Source organism: Martes martes (genome assembly GCF_963455335.1).
Source record: "Martes martes genome assembly, chromosome: 4".
Classification (NCBI taxonomy): Eukaryota; Metazoa; Chordata; class Mammalia; order Carnivora; family Mustelidae; genus Martes; species Martes martes.
The window spans coordinates 154971592-154990270 of NC_137891.1; the positions used below are offsets into that span (position 1 = coordinate 154971592).

An 18679-nucleotide genomic window follows, 5' to 3' on the forward strand; every position below is an offset into this window, starting at 1 on the left:
ATGCAATTTTACCTCATGTCTGTTATATTACACACATGCACAGACAGTTAAGTAAAGCAATACATCTCAATGAAAGGCCAAGCCCCCAAAGCCATCCTTCTTTCATGTAGAGTGGATGAGGGCCTGATCATAATCATAAAGCCCAAGAGACACAGCTTCCATTGTGTTCATTGTGTCACCACGGCTGGCATGTAAGTTTCTGCTACATTCTAGAAAGACTGCCAGTTATGGGAGATAAAGGAAGATTCTAGAAACAAAGAGGTGCTCACCATATGTTTGTTGAATGAATGGTTGAGCTCTAGAGTACATGTGTACTAAGCATTTCCAGACACACATGCTTGCATGGCACTGCCCTCCAGGTGATTGTTTATGTGGGTGCCTTCTCCCCATGTAAATTACAAGCCTCTCAAAGACAGGGAGCCGCAGCTACTCTACAATCCAGCCTGGGGAGGGCAGTGTCTGGGCTGTCTGGGACCCTCTTCTCAGCAAAGCTACTTCCCAGAGCCTGGGCGCAGCGACTTCAGCCGGAGGTGGATGCCATTCTTGGAGCGCAGGATCAGCTGGGGCATCTTGATGGGGGGCCGCAAGGGGTCCAGGGCGAACTCAAAGCGGAGCAAGCAGAGGGCCGTGACCACCTTCATCTCATTCATGGCAAACTGCTGCCCAATGCAGTTCCTACAGTGAGTAGCACAAGGTGGCATCAGACTGTAGTGTGTCCAGAGTGAGCAAATCCAGGGTTCTTAGTGGCCAAGAAAAACCAGTGGCTTAGAAAAATCAATAACTGTTTGTGGATAAATAATTGGCTGATTGGTTGATTGACTTGGGGCTTCGGAAACAGATCTTGGGAACACAGTGAGGGCCCCAGACTGAGTAAATTCACATTGGGAATTCTGGTTTGGGGGCCTCTCTTGGAATGACTCAGCCAGCCCACCACTTGCCAGGGACATGAATATGCTAACGGCAAGAAGAAGGTCCCTGGAACTTACCCTACTTCAGGATCATCAAAAAACCAGCAGCAGCCCCTTTGTCACGGAGTTTCCAAAATCTTGCTTTCCCCACAAAATCCTCCATTCTCCCCTCCCATTCCTGGGGCCCTGGGGATTTTGGTCCACTCCTTACCTGGGCCCAGCAGAGAAGGGCATGAAGGCGAAGGGGTGGCGTGTGGCCACATTCTCAGGGGAAAAGCGCAGTGGGTCAAAGACCTGAGAGGACAAGCCTTGCTTAAATACCTGCCAGGTCCTGGGGAAAGTGACCTCCATAGCCTCCCACCCCATCTGACCTCCAGACCCAGGGATGTGGTACCTCAGGATCAGGCCACACTGCGCTGTTCCTATGGAGGGCATAGATGTGCAGAGAGATCAGGCTGCCTGTGTGCAGAACAAAGGCCTGGTAGCTAGGTGGTCCTGAGAGAGCTTCAGCTACCTCCTCACAGGGCCAGACTCCCCTCACCCCTGCCTGAGCACTGCCATTGAGGGAGGGCTCATGACCACCCTCAAGACATCAAAGTGCTTTTGACCATCAACATATCTACTTCCTCTGGCCCCAGCACTGGACACAGCACCTAACACAGACATTTGTGGAATGGGGAGAGAAAAAAGGAGGACTGAACCTACCTCATTGTGACGTAGGACAGGCAAGGTCTATTACAACACTTTGTGCTTTCAAATAACTGAAAGGAAGTTACTATTCCTGACATTATGCTATTAATAGTAACATCCACCATTCATTGGGTGCCCCTTGTATGCCAGATACAGAGTTAAACCTCCTTACAAAGTTACCACATACATTTGTATAGGTTGTGCAATGAACGTCATCATAGTCTATGTGAAGTTGTTCAGGTCACAACCTACATGGCGGTACATGACAGCCCTGAAGAATATTGTCCCTTTAATTAGCAATAATCATGCCTCGGATAAACCTCATTGGCTACGATACTGCCACTGTGCAAAGCTTAGAATATTGTCTCTTTAATCCTGAAAACAACCTTGTCAAGGAAATACTCTTCTTGTCCCCATTTTATAAAAGAGGAAACAGAAGCTCAAGGTAGAGGGATTTACCCATACATTGTAGAACCAGGATTGGGACCCAGACCAAACACAAAGCCTGAGTTCTTCCCCACTTGTGCTAAGATTTGACCAAAGGCACAGAGTCTGTCAGAGAAGCATCCACAAGGACTCCAGTTCCACCCCCAAGTCCGCTCCAACTCACCTGCAGGTAGGGAGCGGCCATCCACAAAGTTGACAGGCTTGCTGAGCTGGCGGTACACCTGGGGCACCGGTGGGTAGAGGCGGAAGCTTTCCTTGATGCACATGGTCAAGTAGGTCATCTTCCCCAGATCATCCCTGCCAGCAATACAACCAGACCTTTCTGGAGATGGGAAGCAAGGGGCTTCCACGGGAAGGCAGGCTCCAGCCCCACCTTCCCCTCTTACCCACCATCACACATCCAATAATGAGAGGGACACAAGTGCTTCAAGTGCCCAGACCAGATTAAACATGGGGTAGCCACTCCGATCCAGGGGTTCTGGCTCCTGGCTCTTTTCTCCATCTCTCCCTCATCTTTACTGCTAGGAAGGGAACCACAGGACTCTAGAGCTGTATGTGCACCCAGCCATCAAGACAAAGTCACTCCTGTGTCGTAAGGCCCCACAGAAGCCCCACAAGGGACAATTTACGTTCCACTTAGTTTCCCCTGTGAAACTAAGGTGGAAAAAAACAGGGGCTGATATACACTGGTTGAATGAAGTTATAAGGGCATGAACAGCAACAAGCGCAGGTAAAAATCAAAAATTATGTATCTTTTTTCTCCTTTGCCAACAGGAAGCTCAGTCCGAAATGTGGCCCAATCATGACTATTGCACAGCATTTTATTACAGAGTCCCAAACCCTAAGGCTTTTGCACCTAGTCTTCAATTTTTTTTTTTTTAGATATACTTGACTGTATTAAAACTGGGAACTTGTATTCATCAAAAGACACCTTGGACACCATACACACCTGGGTGGCTCGGGCAGTTAAACGTTGCCTTTAGCTCAGGTCATGACCTAAGGACGAGGGATGGAGTCCCACATCGGGCTCCCTACTCAGTGGGGAGCCTGCTTCTCCCTCTCCCTGTGCCTCTCCTGCACCCTGTGCACTCGCTCTCTATCTCTCAAAAATAAATAAACAAAATCTTAAAAAAAAAAAAAAAAACCCACACACACCTTAAGGGAGATGAAATGGGAGGTTACAAACTGGGAGAAGAGATTTTCAATGAGCATTAACAAAGTATTATATACCAGTACTCATTGTTTCCTTTTTGTGTTTTACTGTACTATTGAATAAGCGTCCTTGAAGTTGCTTCAACTTCTAGATGAAATGAAATAAAAATAACATAAATAAATATTTTAACTCCCCACCTCCAGGCCGTGTTCCTATTGTTACCTAATCTGGAAGGCCCATTTCTCTCTTCCTTTGCTGACTTGAGTTCCATCCCTCCTTGGAAAGCCAGCTCAAGCCCCACCCATTCTGATTCTTCTGCTGTCCACACAGGGCTCCTCAGTCTTACTCCAGTCTGAGGTTTTCTCTAGATTTTTGCTCATGTGAGTTGTCTTTCTAAAAACATCCCAAGGGCAGCACCTTGGCTCCTCCCAGCCCTGGCATTTGGCTGGACACTGGGAGGTCTCCAACATCAGGCCAATAAAAATGGGTGATGGAGACGTCAGACATCTTGTGCTGTGATGTGTACCTAACCTGATGCTAGAGGTAACACAGGAGCCACAGAGAAAGGTGAGGTGTGTGACCGGAGGCCAAGGCCTGAGGGGAGGAGGTAGGGAAAGAGGGGCCTGCAGGAGAGCCCCAGAGACCACGCACACTTCCAAGAGAGGTCAGCGTCAGTCGGTGTCATGTCAATGAGTACAAGTTTGAACCAAGAATCAGAGAACAATCAAAAGATTTTAAGCGATGGAGTTTGGGAAACAGGCTTTTCTTCTTCACCAGAGGAGTCTAGAGGTGGCACGTGGCCATTCAAAGACAGGTGAGCCAGAGCGGGGTTCAGCTCCCTAGGTATCCCAGTTGTATTCACCCCCAGTTCCCTCCTTTCTCTCTCCCAGAGCCTGCTGTTCCATCTAGCAACCCAGAAGGGTAGTCAGGTTCTGCCCGCAGAGGGAGTCAGCACACAAAAAGTTCACCGGTCACTGGCAAAGGGATCAAGGAAGGTTTCCTGGATTAGGAGGCATCCAAGCTGTGCCTAGGAGGATAGATAGGAATCTGGGAGAGTTGCCCGGATTCCTATCTATGAGTTGTCAGTGGGAGTCTGACACCTGAAAGGGGCTCCACTGTGGGAGAATGGGCTCAGGGTTGTATCCGCAGAGCTTCCCCTCAAAAACCACAGCACTGGAGGAAACAGGACACTGCCACCACCCTCACTTTGTTCCCAGGTTGGCCCTGTGTCACCCAAAGATGACACTGGGCAGCATAAATGCAGGGCATCCCTGGGACAGGGAAGCAGGACAGACTGGGCTCACCCACAGCCTTGCTCACCACTGCAAGGAGTCCCGGTCCCCAAGGATCTCGCAGACCTCCTCACGACAACGATGCTGGTGCTCGGGGTACAGGGCCATGCAGTAGAGAAACCAGCAGATGCCACTGGTGGTGGTGTCATGGCCTTCGAACATGAATGTGTCCACCTCAGCCCGGAGATCTGCGTCTGACAACTTGATCCCATTTTCATCCTGTGTTGGGGAAGGCATGATGGGACAGCCCAAGACATTGGAGATAGGTACCAAGACCTCATAACAGTTGTCAAATGAAGGTCCATTACAGACTGGGGCTTGAGACCTTCCCCAGAATCCTATCTGTCCTCCCAGGCACAGCTTGATGGCTCCTACTCCAGGAAACCTTCCCTGATCCCTCTGTCCAAGTAGACCTGTGACCTTACCCAGCCCTAACTATCAATTCTGCTAAGAATGTCACCTGGCAGAGGAGAGGTCTTTGTCAACGTCCACCTCCTGTCTTCTCCACTACACTGTAAATATCTGGAGGCAAGGCCAAGTCTTTCTCATCTTCTGCATGGAAACTAACCCACGGTAGGGGTTAGTGAGTTTGGAGGGTGGATGAATAAAGGAATGAATGAATGGATGGATGAATGAATGAATGAATGAATAGATATCCATGATTCTAAGGTTCTTCAGTATTAGAAGTCTAGAACTGATGGGCACCTGGGTGGCTCAATGGGTTGAGCGCCCGACTTGATTTTGGCTCTGGTCATGATCTCAGGGTGGTGAGATGGAACCTGCATCTGGCTCTGCACTAAGCGTGGAGTCTGCTTAGGATATTCTTTCTCTCCCTCTCCCTCTGCCCCTACCCCTCACCCTCTCACCCTCTCTAAGAAAAAAAAAAAGTCTAGAATTGGTCTTTAGGACTTCTAGCACATGACCTGACCTCCCTACATCTCTCCCCAGTGCGGCAGCCAGCCACAACCCGCACCTTGCCGTCTCTGAGCCTTTGTTGATGCACATCAGAAGACAAGGAAAAGGTCGTATTTGCTGGGGGAAAAGGAGGGAAATGCTTAACAGCCTCTGCTGCTGTCCAGTGAGCCCTGTCCCAGGAAAATGGTCTGTAAACCCCTCTGGGATGAGTTCTCAGTTGGGGGTGGCCAACTGTGTCCTCACTCACCCGAGCCCCCAGAAGAATGTCCAGGAAGTCCAGGTGCCTCCGACTCTGGATTTTCTCCTGCTCCTTCTCGTCCTTCAGGGCTGCCTTTCGTTCCCTGATGACCTGGTCTGGGTCAGGAGCACAGAGTGTCATTGCCTGGGGACCCATCCTCTACCCAAAGGGGAATGGAGGTCCTGGAATGGCAGAGGTCAAGAGAGGCCTAAAGGGGCTAGGCTAGGCCCTGGGCTTCCTGTGTGCGGACCCTGCAGGAAAGGCCCACCTGTGTGGTCGTGGGCCATCTGGCAGGCCCGCAGGAAGCGGCGGCCATGCGGGGTGAGCCAGTAGATGAAGTCGTTATGGTACTGGAAGGACTCAATGCGCTGCTGCATCAGCAGAGTGAGGTCGCTGACGGCTGAGTAGTAGCTACTGTCCCTACATAGCAGTAGAGCAGGGAGGAGGGCTCAGACCCTGACCCACGGCAGAGCCTACGGCTCTCCACTCCAGAATCCAGCCCCAACCACAGTGCTTTCCACCCTTCCTCTCCCTGCCATTAAGCCTCCCCACTAAAGGCAGAATCTGTCTCCCCACCACGGGCAAGGCCCAGCTCCCCCTACCCCCCACCCAAGCTAGGGCTCCCTAGGGCAGGACCCCATGTCCTCTCAGACCAGGGCCCTGGAGTCCCACCAACTCTCTTCTCTGAGCTGGCCTGGGTAGTGATGGTGGTCAGCCCCAAGTACCCTCTGACCTGTGGCCCAGACCGCTGTCTCCTTTGCCAAAGGTGCACTTCATGAGTGAGATCAGTGCCATGTGGCCCACGTCAGAGAAGATGTCAAAGCTCTTATCCTCACGAGCCTTTTCCTCCCACTTGTCCTGGAGCCCAGAAGTGGAGGGTAACATCAGGGAGTCAGCTGGACACTCAACTCTGCCCTCGAGGACCCACAGCCTGGCTTCTCCTCCATGCCCCAAGTCCCTGGCCCGGCCTCCACCCCGCTGGAATGTGGGGGTAAGGGCTTCAGGCTGGGGTGGGATCAGGAGGTGGACCCACACTGCACACACAGACACTGAGCCAGGCAGGCTACCCAAGGGAAGAAGAGGGCTGAGGGGTGGAGAATCGCCCCAGCACAGCCTGTGCATGGTCAGGCCTGTAGTGAGGCTGGGGAGAAATTTTCTGCAAGGGGAAAACTAGTCTGGGTAACTTCTGGGGATTATATAGCCCTGAGACTCAGAGTCTGACCCACTACCTTTGGCATCCCCTCAAAGATGAGTTGCTAATGACATTATTTAAGCTGCAGCCACAGCTTCCAGGAACCTGGCCCTGGGAGCTCACCAGCATAGTGTGCGTGGAGCTGGCAAACACAGCCACGTAGGGTTTCAGCACATCATAGTGGAAGCCAGGTGTGAGCAACTTGCGGTGCTGATACCACTTGGGCCCCTGGAGCACCAGTAGGCCTTTCCCTGGGGAAGAGAGGGCAGAGGGAAAGCTGGTCAGTACACACAATCCTGCCCCACCCTGGTAACCTGGGGCCTCCACCTCAGTGCTCTTGACCAGTCACATGTCCCAGCCCAGCTCTGCCTTCCAGCCACCCAGCTATGCAGCCTCTGGTGACACCAGCCTTGGCCCTACCACCACTCCCCTCCCCAGGCTTTTGCCTGGCCCACACCACCAATGCAGTCTCCTGGGATCCCACTTCAGAAAGCTCTTTCTCATTCCAGAAAGCTCTTCCTCATACTCACGTATTTTCCAGAGCCCTTGCTCTGCCTTTCCAGGGGAAAGCGCATACCCAGAAGGAGAAGGCACCTGAGCCCCACTTCCCCAGCCAACTGGGAACTCTCTTGCCTCTTCCCGTCCCCCCACTTGGCAGCTAAGGTTAAGAGGGGCACTTGGGGGCCAGGTGGTCCACATGAGATAACAGACTGAGTGGGCACTGGGCAGAGAGGGATGGGACAGGGAAGGATCCTGGTAATCCAGCACCAAGGACGGGGAAGGCAGGTGTCCACTCACCAATCCACTGGAGGAAAAAGTCATACACATCTGGAGCCTTAGGATCTGCAGGAGAAAGAGAAGATTGGGTCATGCAGAAACTAGCAGATGCTGAGAGGAGGGTTATTGATCAATAGGATCAATAGGACCTCAGCTACCCAAACTTAAGGTGCAGACCCCAAGACCCTCCCCACTTGGAGCCCTGAGCCCTTTGCTCTCAGGAAACCCCACCCACTCCTGGGAGTCCTCACCCCCTCGGCTGTACACAGCTTTGGCATAGTCGGGCTCATAGATGTTCAGGAAGCCAAGGAACTGTCCAAGCCAGAGTGGGTGGGCGTAAGGGAACTGGTGGGCCCAGGATACCACTTTGTCCAGGCTCCCCGTCTGCTGTATCTGAAATGGTGACAGAAGACCAGGATACTCAGGAACACACTGTCACTTCCTCCCTGGGCAAGGAAGGCAGGGGGCTGCCCAGACAGACCCTGGGAGCATCCTTCCCTCGTCCTGCATCCCTCTCCCTGCCAGCCACAGTCCTGTACATCTCTGGGGTCAATTCCCCCTCCAGCCCCAGAGACAACACTGTGAGTCCAAGCCACCCTCTTGCTGTACGTGGGTGAGCTCAACAACCCCAAGCTGGCCAGCTTGCTTCCATCTGGTTCTTATCATCAGCCCTCTATCTATGCTGCTCCAAGAAAGAGATTTCTATTGGCATTAAAGCTGTTTTCATGAGAGTGATAATCCCAGCTTGCTGTGCAATGCAGAAATCTGCTCAATTCTCCCCCTGTTATGTCATTTGACACACTTTTCTGAGGTCCTACTATGTGCGGGGCACTATCTTAAGGTCTCAGGGCATAAGATAGACTGCGTCTTACACTTTCATTCTGTGGGCAAACCGATTAGACTCAACTAAACAATTAAGGAGTGTGAATACACCCAGTAGTAAGTGCAAAGAAGAAAGCAGACATGCTGTTATGAGAGAGACTAGCAGGGAGTGTCTACTTAGAGAGGGAGATCAGAGATGGCCCCTGAATGGAGAGGACATTCCCTCCAGGGGAAACCTGGTGGATGACAAGCATCTGGCAGTGCAAAGAGCAAGGGACAGCATTCCTGGTAGAGCAAACAGCAAGCACAAATGTTCTGGGGCAGGAAAAAGTAGTGATGTCTTCCAGGAGCTGCCACCTGGTGGGATCGTGGCCTGAGATGAGATTGGAGATCATCCAGTGGGTGGTGTGTGCTCTTTGGGGGGTTTCTAGCCACATCTACTCCCCTAGCGGTGTTTTCTGTAAATGGAATACACAATAAATACTTTTCTGAAACCGGCTTTTTTCATTTAATGTGTCTTGTCCTTCTTTTCAAAATAGAGCCTTTAACTGCCCCTCCCATATTTTTAATTACTTTAATTGCATAGTATTCCACTGCAGGGATGACCATTATTTACTTATCCATTTCCCCCTATTCCAAGTGAGTCTTTCAGAGATATGCTTAAAACCCATCCGTGGCCTGCCCACCCATGGGCCTCAGAATAAGGTCTGAGATCTGGAGTTTGCGAGGAGGTAGAGTCATGGCTGATCAGAGAACTGGGATGTGAACCTGGGAGCATTGACTTCACAGCCTGCAATCTTTGGAGCTTGGAAGATCTGCATTTGAATATTGATTTCCCCTATTTTTTAGATGCATGAACTTGGGCAAGATCTTTAGGCTCTCTGAATCTTACTCTTCTCATCTGTAAAATGGGGATGATAATTTACATTATAGGATTATGTTGACATTAATTAAATCAAGCAGGGTGTGTGTTACTAGTTGAGGTTCACATGGCATTTAAAGCCCTTCACTGGCATATTGTATGGAAAGGTTTGGCACTGGACCCTGCACAATGTAAGCCTTTGACTTGTAGTTCCCTCCCCTTCAAGTTTACCTTTTCCCAACATCTTCCTTCTCCCTACATTTCCTGCCATATCCCATTCCCAAATGCCCCAAACTGCACTAAAGAATTTGCTCTGAACTTGCCCTAAGATCTTCCACCTCTGAGTAAAGGATTAGCCTAACCTTGTCCCAAGTCACACGGGAAGCTTGCATTACACCCCCCATCTCTGGTGGCCTTCTCTGTTAGTGTCCAGTCCACTTTCTGGGGCCACCTGGGCTCCCACCAACCAGGGAAGTCCTGGGATTTCCCAGATCCTCCCCCCTCCGGGATGGACATACATAGGTGCCCGTGAATGCTCTGGTCTCAGCCCTCCCTCATCCTACATTGTGAACACTGCCCCTCCCCACAAGATAGGGTAGCACTCAGTGTGTGCATAGGCCCCCACCAGATTCAAGGACCACAAAGCTGTATATTCAAAGCTAAAGGGTTAGGAACAACTACCAGGAAGAACCAACAACAACTGAGATGCAGCATCTCTGAAATAACCATTAAAAAGGGGCGGGGTGGGAGGGTGGGGGAACCAGGTGGTGGGTATTAGGGAGGGCACAGATTGCATGGAGCACTGGGTGTGGTGAAAAAACAATGAATACTGTTTAATAATTAATTATTAAATTAATAATTTAATATAATTAAATTAATTAATTTAAAATTAATTTTTAAAAATCAATTTTAAAAAATGGACTCATTTACATAAATTCTATGGGTAAAGCAGAGAGCCATTGAGAGCCTGGAGGTAGGAGATCTAATGTGTAATGCTCCAAGGAGTAGACAAAGGATTTCCCCAATCCTAATGACAAATAGGTGATTTCATTCTCCATCCTCCCTTTCAGAGACAATTGTACTACTACACAGGTACATGTGAGTACATGTAAACAGGTGTGAACACAACTCAGAAGGGACCCCTGGCTCAAGAGAAGGAGCAGGGGGACTTTGGGTGAGAATGACATGGGTTTCCATGGCTCTCCTAGCCACCGCATATTGGCTAAGAAGTGATGGTGAGTCTTGCCCAAAGTCACACAACCCTCAAGTCCAGGTCTTTCAGTTCCAAAGCCTATGCAATGCCCCCAACACCTCCCTATCTTCAGCACCAGGAGGAGTTCCAGCCCCAGGAATGACCACGTTGAGGGGAGAACATGGAAGCATCCAGACACCTAAGAAGGCAGGAGGGCATGGACCCAAGAAGTGTCCAAGTCCACAGGAATGTAGACATTGGTCCTCACCCAGCATGAGTGGTTTGCTGCCCTGAGTCAGATCTCCCAGAGATTGATTCATGCATTCAGTAAATGGGCACGGAGTACCCACTCTCAGTGCCAGAACTGATGCTAGTTCCTGGGGGAACCGTAGTGAATCAGACAAAACCCTGCCCTCCCCAAGCTCACATTTCAAGTGGGAGAAATGAAATAGGAATCAAATACATCAGCAATATAATTTCTGATAGCAATAACTCTAAAAAAATAATAAAGCAAGATAAGGGGCAGAGCTGCTACTGCAGACAGGGAGTAGGGAGGGTCAGGGAAAGCCTCTCTTAGGGGACATTTGAGCAGAGATCAGCAGAAATGCCTTCTAGAAAGCCCTGTAGCATTGGCCACTGTCTGCTCCTCAAAAGCTTTTCTTTCCTCAACTCTCCCCTCTACCCCTCTGCTCTTTGCTCCCAGCAAATTAACCTTGCTCTACTTCAAGGAGGAAACAGAAGCCATCAGATAAGAGGCCCCTAAAAGTCAAAATCAGACCCGAAGAACCACCTGCCTTGCGCCCAGCCTCCCCACCTTCCCTCCTGTTCCAGCAGAGGATGTACCCAGGGCCTGTCCAAGATTAGTCCCTTTGGATTCCAGCCTTCTCCTCAGGCACCTCACCCATCAGTCAGTCCCTCTCTCTCCCATACCACAGACCCCCTCCTCTCTACTGGCTCCTTCTCATCTGCATTTAAAACACTCTCACGTCTCTCTCACTTACTAAATGAAACAAAACCTCCCTTGGTTCTGCCTCCTTTCTAGCTCACACCCCATTTTCCTCCTGCTTTCATAACTTCTCAAAAAGCTGTCTCACAGTTTCCCTTCCTCCTCACCCCCACCTCTCCGACACTGGTCTTACTCATGTGACCAACACCCACCTGGCGGGTGAGCCCAGAGGTTTTCCAGCTGCTGTGACATAGTCAAATCCCCTCTCTTTTAGAACTCTGTCCTGGGCGCCTTCCCACCTCTTTGACACAGCTGTTCCTCACCTATTATTTGTAAATCAAAGACTGACTGTCCCCCAGATCCAGCCCTGAGCCTCTTCTTATGCTGCACCTTCTCCCTGGAGGCTCTTACCAACTCCCATGGCTTTCTTTGCCACCTACCTGAGACTGTTTCCAAAACTGACAGCACGTTCCAGTTTGTCTTTCTCCTGAACTTCGGAAATATGACCAGCCATCTGCTGGACCTCTCTGCATGACACCCTTCAGGGCCCTCAGACCCAGCCTTTTCAAACATGAACACAATATGTCTTCCCCCCAAATCTGCCCCTCTTCATATACTTAGGAATGGAACCACCATCCACCCTGATGCCAACCAGAAACACAGAATGGAGTTTTCCCCATGATTTTGGGTAGTACCATAGGGGATGCCCTGTGGAGACTGCCTCTCTCCCCTGCAGGTCCACCAAGAGACTTTTATGCTGGAATCAACAAACCAGAACTAAGAGAGTCAGATATAGCAATTCCTGGGAAATTCTCCAAATCCAGAACCCAAGAGTCCTGTGCCCAAACACACAAGCGCTGCCAGGACTGAGCCTTTTCTTCTTGGGTCTCAGAGCCCCACATTTTTACACTTAGACATAGAAATTCATTCCTCCTGGTTACCATCCAGTCTTATGGCTCAACGAGTCCTTTTCTCTCTTTTGGTGATTTTTCCAAATTCTGCTCTGATCCATCTGTGTTGATACCACAGTTTAACAAAGTTCCCAGGGCTTTCCTGTGCCTCATTTTTCCTAGCGCATGTAGGGGATTTCATTGACACCCTTACATCTGTCTGCCTCTCCCACGCCCACAGTGCCAGGACAGCCTCCCTGACCTCTTACTCCTTCTCTTCTCACTTGGATGGCGTCCTCAGCCCTGTCCAGCTCTGCCCACCTCCTATTTGGCTTCTGCCGACCTAGCCACCATCCCGAAGCCAGTGTGATATTTCTACCACACAAATCTAAGCTTGTCACTCCCTGGCTTGAATCCCTTCAAAGGTTCCTCATCGCACTCAGAATAAAGCCTCTTGACATGGCCTACAAGGTTTTATGTGATCTGCCCCACCTTCTTCCAGCTTTGTCCATTCCATTCTGTTCTCCCTCTCACCATTCCAGAAGTATAGAGCTATGAGCACAGGCACGCACTAGACCTTGACAAAGAAATATTTGTTGGACAAATTAAATTCCTACACACTTGACGCTCTTTCCAGCCTGGCCTCTGTGCCTCTGCACAGGTAGTGTCCTCCACCCTTCCTTCCTTACTTACTTCCGTGGATTGCTGCAGCTGGATCTTTCGGACTCACCTCAGCATCCCTTACCTGAGCCCATGGGTCTGGAACACCTGTGCTGTGTTATCCACCTCTCTTACAGACTGGGTCACTCTAGGGCTGGCCCTAGTCTTATGCATTATCCTCTGCCCTTAGCAGAGGACCAGACCCAGGGTTGTTGATCAGCTAGTTGCTTGAGAAAAGACAAACTTAATCTGTCTCCCAAAGGCTGGGTTGATTTTGGTGGAAGAAAGAGGATGAAGGAAGCAAATGCCTCAGTGTTTTGCAGGAAGAATCCTGCTACAGGGATTTAACACCTGACATCTGCCTGGCAGTTTACAAAGTATCTATCTATACTCTACCTTTTTCCATCCTCTTCTAAACCAACAAGGTAAAAATGCTTATCTCTGTATTGTTGAGGAGGAAAGGGAAGCACAGAGCAGAAGCATAGTGAGGGTCCATCAATGTCTACTGAATTGAAATGAGTCAGACCCCTAGACCGCAAGCCATGCTCCTCACTCCACAGCACAAGGTCAAGGGAACTGTCCCAGGGACGAGCAGGGCCAGGCAGGAGGCCTATGCAGTCTCAGGATATCACCTTTCCTGGGCCTGGACCTGGCATTCTCCACTCCTCCCCTGACAACAGTCCAGATTCTCAGGCCCCTCCCAACCTCAGGCCAACAACATGGGTAGGCACCTACTATGTGCAAAGTCCTCTCTGGGCCCCCAAGTAGAAGAAGGGAGACCCTGGAAGAATAAGACATTACCCCACCTCATGGGGACACATTCTGAGAATTGAGGAGAGTGACAGGTAGATGCTTCCAGGGCCCCAAGACCTCAACCAGAGACAAGAAGGGAGAAGTTAATCCTGATGGACAGCTCTGCCCCGCCCTCCCACACCTGCCCCCATCACCCTTCTTTTCCTGTTCCCACCATCACTAGGCCAGGAATCAAACTTGCAGTCACTTTGTAAAGATAGATCATGTCCTGCATGAAAAGGTGTGAATCCTGTGCCCAGCCTTGACTCAATGCTTGAGCTACTACGTGGACATAAGAAAATACCTTGCTTTTTCTGAACCTCATCTTTGTTTGGAAAAACAAACCCTACCCCTACACTCCCCATTTCTCAGGCTCAGGTGTGGATCTGACAGAGCAGAGGTAACAAAGCCTGGAGGAATGTAGAGGTGTCAGGCCCACTGTGGTTCCCCAGGAAACCTTTGTATGTCCAAGGGCAACCTCCCCTCCAGCCCTTGTCTGCTCTTCTTGGTGCCAAGGCTCTCCAGATTCTTGTATTAGAGCCAGGAGCCAGAGTTAAGCTGTGCTCCAAGCCCTCTATACACTCTTAAAGTATGGGGGAAGGGCATTTGTGGGAAGGAGGGCAGCCAGCTCTGACATGGGTAGGGGAGCAAGGTCCCTGTCCTAGAAAAGCCTGTGGGCTAAGGAGAAGCCTAGCTTTGGTGGATGTAAGTAGTAGTGGAGGGATGTGAGAGGCAAGGGATTGAAGATCTCCCTAAATGCCTCTCACACTCTCATTAGGGTCAGATCTCAATCTTCCCATGACCATCTTCTGTACTTATCAAAGCCTCTCCTAAACCCTGCCTGGTCTCTCCACTTGTCTTCTCCTTCACTGCCTCCTCTATCAAGACCCCTCCCTACTTCCCAATGTTAACTGTTTGTTCATTCAGTGATCCCCACTCTGCGCGAGGCTTTGAGCTGGACCCTGAGGGTACGGGGATGATTTAGAGTAGATCTCCATCCTCCAGAGGTCATGGTCAGTAGGCAGGATGAATAAGTAAACAGAAGATGACAACCCAGTGGGACAAATACTGATATACAGAGCATGGGGCTGATGCAAGATCCTGGTTAGGCATCCCATCCAACCTGGAGCAGGGAAGACCCTGGTGTCTGTTTTCCCCTCTAGACAGTAGGCTCCTTGAGAGCAAGACCCGGGTCTGATTCAACTCCCTAACCCATCTTTTCCTTTCCTTGGTTTCTCCAGGATGTATGTAGGTTACTAAGTCATCCTGAAAAGGTAGTTATTTATAGGGGCAAGACTAAGCCTGGGAAGTTCTCTCCTGGAGGTCAAGCTCATTCCCAGCATCAATCATGGAAGAGAGGTAATCCCTGAGACTGTGAAAGGGAAAGGGTATTCGGGAGTAGGAGCCTTAGTCTCTGGCATTTATACCTGGGTTCCCAAACCTAGATGCATAGCAAAACACTTGGAGAGGTTTTTAAACTCAGGTTCCTATTCTAGATATATAAACAACTCCTACAACTCAACAATAACAACAAAAACAAAGGCCAAACAAACCAAAAATGATCCAATTTGAAAATGGGCAGAGGACCTAAACAGACATTTTTCCAAAGAAGATATACAGATAACCAACAGGCACATGAAAAGATGTTCAACATCACTCATCCTCAGGGAAACACAAATCAAAATCACAATGAGAAATCATCTCACACCTATCAGAATGGTTATTACTAACAGAGAGGAAATAATAAGTCTTGGCAAGGATGTAGAAAAAAGGGAACCCTCGTGCACAGCTGGTGGGAATGTATATTCATATGGACACTATGGGAAACAATATGGAGACTCCTCAAAAAACGAAAAAAGTTGTACCATGCAATTTAGTAATTCTACTTCTGGATATTTACCCAAGGAAAATGAAAACACTAATTCAAAAAAATACATGACCCCAATGTTTATTGCAGCATCATTTACAATAGCTAAAATATAGAAGCAACTCAAGTGTCAATCAATAGATGAATGAATAAAGAAGATGTGGTCTATATACACAGGGGACTCTTACTGAGCCATAAAAAAGAATGAAATCTTGCCATTCATGACAGCATGGATGAGCCTAGAGGGTATTACACTAAAAGAAATGGGTCAGACAGAGAAAAGCAAATATCATATATTTTCACTATTACTTCACCATATGAAATCTAAAAGACAAAACAAACAACAACAAAAAGAGAAACTGACCCACAAACATAGAGAACAAACTGGTGGTTTTTAGAGGGGAAGGGGGGTGGAGGAATGGGCAAAATAGGTGAGAAGGGTTAAGAGTGACAAACTTCCATTTATAAAATAAATCAGTCATGGGGATGAAAACTACAGCATAGAGAATATACGCAATAATATTGTAATAACTTTGTATGGTGACAGATGATAACTACATTTAGCTCTAAAAAAAATTTGTTTTCGGGGCACCTGAGTGGCTCAGTGGGTTAAAGCCTCTGCCTTCAGCTCAGGTCACGATCTCAGGGTCCTGGGATCAAGCCCCACATCGGGCTCTCTGCTCAGTGGAGAGCCTGCTTCCTCCTCTCTCTCTCTCTCTCTGCCTACTTGTGATCTCTATCTGTCAAATAAATAAATAAAAATCTTTTTTAAAAAATCTGTTTTCACTTAATGAAGGAAATTCTGCCGTAGGCAACAATGTGGATAAACCTGGAGGGAAAAAAGTGTTTCATTTAAATAAATAAATAAATTCAGATCACTAGTTCCAATATGTTAATTAGAATCTCCTGGGACTGGGGCCAAAGAATCCGCTTCTCCCATTTGATTCCAGTGCAGGTGTCCCTTGTCTTATGTTCAGAAAACTCTTATCTAGATCCCATGAAGGCAGAGAGCTAGAGGTGTTTCTGACAATGGATGCTAAGGTGGTCTCTAGCACCCCGAGATAACAGGAGGTCGAGCCAGGGTCTGAACCCAGGAAGATGCCATGGCACTGAGCCAGCCCAGAGACATGTCAAAAAGAACCCCACTTTTGGGAGGACCAACCACTTAGATGCTCCAGGAGGGCTCTCAGGTAACAGCACTCATCTCTGCTTTTACTTTTATTTTCTAAAAATGGAAATCTTTATACCGCACAGAACAAAGAAGATGGTGCTTAAGCTCTAAACAAGATAACCTAGTTCTACTGGACTGTTGGGGATGGGGTGGGGGGTGTTCCCAATGCTATCACTGGGCCTTTAACAGAACTTTGTCTGAATCTTGAGCCTGAGGAGGATGAGGAGTCTGTGGGCTATAAGTGATCCTGCTCCCAGGGCCAGCTCAGAAGGCAGGAGTGAACAGGGAGATCCAGTGGGAAAACAGAATGGAAACCATGGTTCCCAGAACATCATGCCCCTGTCCACGCATAGGGACCCCCTCCACAGCCCAGGGGGATTAAGCCAGATTCTATCAAGAAAAAGAGGCTGTTTTCTTTCTCCAACCCCTCCTCCCTACATACCTCCTGGGCATGCCCGAAGAGCCAGTGGGTGGGGGGCCCTGGGAAACTGTCCATAGCCCTGGCCAGCATCTGCCTCCTCAGCAGCAGACGGATGAGCTTGAGGAAGCCTAAGATCAAGATCAATCCAGCAGCCCACAGGCCCAGACGGGAGAGACTCAAGGAGAGCAAGACAGAAACCATGGCTGGAATTGCAACCACCAAGGCTCTGGTCTGCTTCCTGCCGCCCCGGGTTCCTTTATATTGCAGCCCTGGCAGCCAGCCTCCACCCCCCACCACACCCTGCATCCAGCAACAAGCCAGGTTGGGCTGAACTCCAAAGGGCAGAGATAGCAGCAGCAAAAGTCACAGGCAACAGAGAGACAGCCTGGCTGAGTCCTCCCAAAACTTGGCTGAAGAGAAACCAAGTGTGGGGATCAAAGAAACCAGGCAATGGGTCTGCTCCCTTGGTTCCTTGGAGGAGAAAGCAAAAGACAATTCTGGGGGTAATCATCAGCATAATAATACCTACCTTTTTACACAAGCACCTTATGTGTCTCAGGAATTTCCTATCCACTATCTCATTTAACCCAAACAAAAGAGGTCATAGCTACTCACTCTTTATACCCATTTTCCAGATAATGAAACTGAGACTAAGCTTCCTTCTACTTTCTTACAAGAAAGCGCCCATTGTCTTCTTCAATATGGACCTCTGGGAGGGTTTGCATTTATGCCCAAATCATAATGCTTTGAGTCTTTTTTTGTGAGGCATCTTCAGGCACAAATTTCTAGCCCCAGAAGGGAAATCCTATATCAGAAAAAAGTCAACTCCACCCCCAAGATCTTAGTACAAACTTAACTCTTAGGAACACAGAATATTACTTTCAGGGCAAGAAGAAGAGATCATCAAATCTAAGTACTCCTTGATCTATGGAGCAAGCCACTTGGGACCAGGAGGGGCAGGAAATTGTCCAAGGTCTCACAGTAAACAATGACAGCTTTCAATTCCCCCAGCCAGGGTTCTGTTGAAGAGCAACCTTGTCCCAGGCCCCAGACTTGCCTGGGAAGAGTCTGCTGTTTCTCCCACCACTCTAGGGTTGGAACAGTCAGTGTCCCAGTACAGATGTTTCAGATGAAGAGGCTTGCGTGCAGAGGGGTAGGCAGAATTAAGGAATCAAATGAAGTATGCAGTGGCAGCCAGAGACAAGCAACAGTGGCTGGAAAGAACCCTTCCCTAGGCTGAATGAAGGGGAAGATATAACATTTTTGGAGCCCGCTGTGGAGGCAGCTTCGAAGGAGTCTTCAACAGGAAAACATGTGGTCAGAGCTGTGTTCCTGGAAGATCTCCCCTTCTGTGTAGGTGCAGTGGCTGTGAACTGCCCTGGGACAGAAGGAGTCCAGAGCCTGGGTTGGCGATCAGAAAGAGGAAGTCAGAGGGCAGACCAGC

At 49.2% G+C, this 18679-nt stretch overlaps 1 protein-coding gene across 1 annotated transcript; it reads right to left on the bottom strand.

Moving 5' to 3' along the window:
- CYP4B1 (cytochrome P450 family 4 subfamily B member 1) lies at positions 1-17462 on the bottom strand. The gene is made up of 12 exons (XM_080802146.1): positions 17257-17462; positions 7864-8005; positions 7634-7678; positions 6959-7086; positions 6377-6501; positions 5912-6063; positions 5653-5759; positions 4519-4709; positions 2209-2342; positions 1303-1367; positions 1120-1202; positions 1-675 (listed from the first exon to the last, which is right to left on the bottom strand). The coding sequence occupies exons 1-12, from the start codon at positions 17434-17436 to the stop codon at positions 492-494; spliced, it is 1536 nt and encodes a 511-aa protein (XP_080658272.1). The 5' UTR covers positions 17437-17462; the 3' UTR covers positions 1-491.
- Between the last annotated feature and the right edge of the window lie 1217 nt (positions 17463-18679).

Coding starts and splice junctions, on each gene's coding strand:
- CYP4B1 (XM_080802146.1), bottom strand. CDS start 17,436: ATGGTTTCTGTCTTGCTCTCCTTGAGTCTCTCCCGTCTGGGCCTGTGG. Junction 6,064..6,376: donor GACAGCGGTCTGGGCCACAG/GTCAGAGGGTAC, acceptor ACTGCTATGTAG/GGACAGTAGCTACTACTCAG. Junction 5,760..5,911: donor GATGGCCCACGACCACACAG/GTGGGCCTTTCC, acceptor CTCCTGACCCAG/ACCAGGTCATCAGGGAACGA.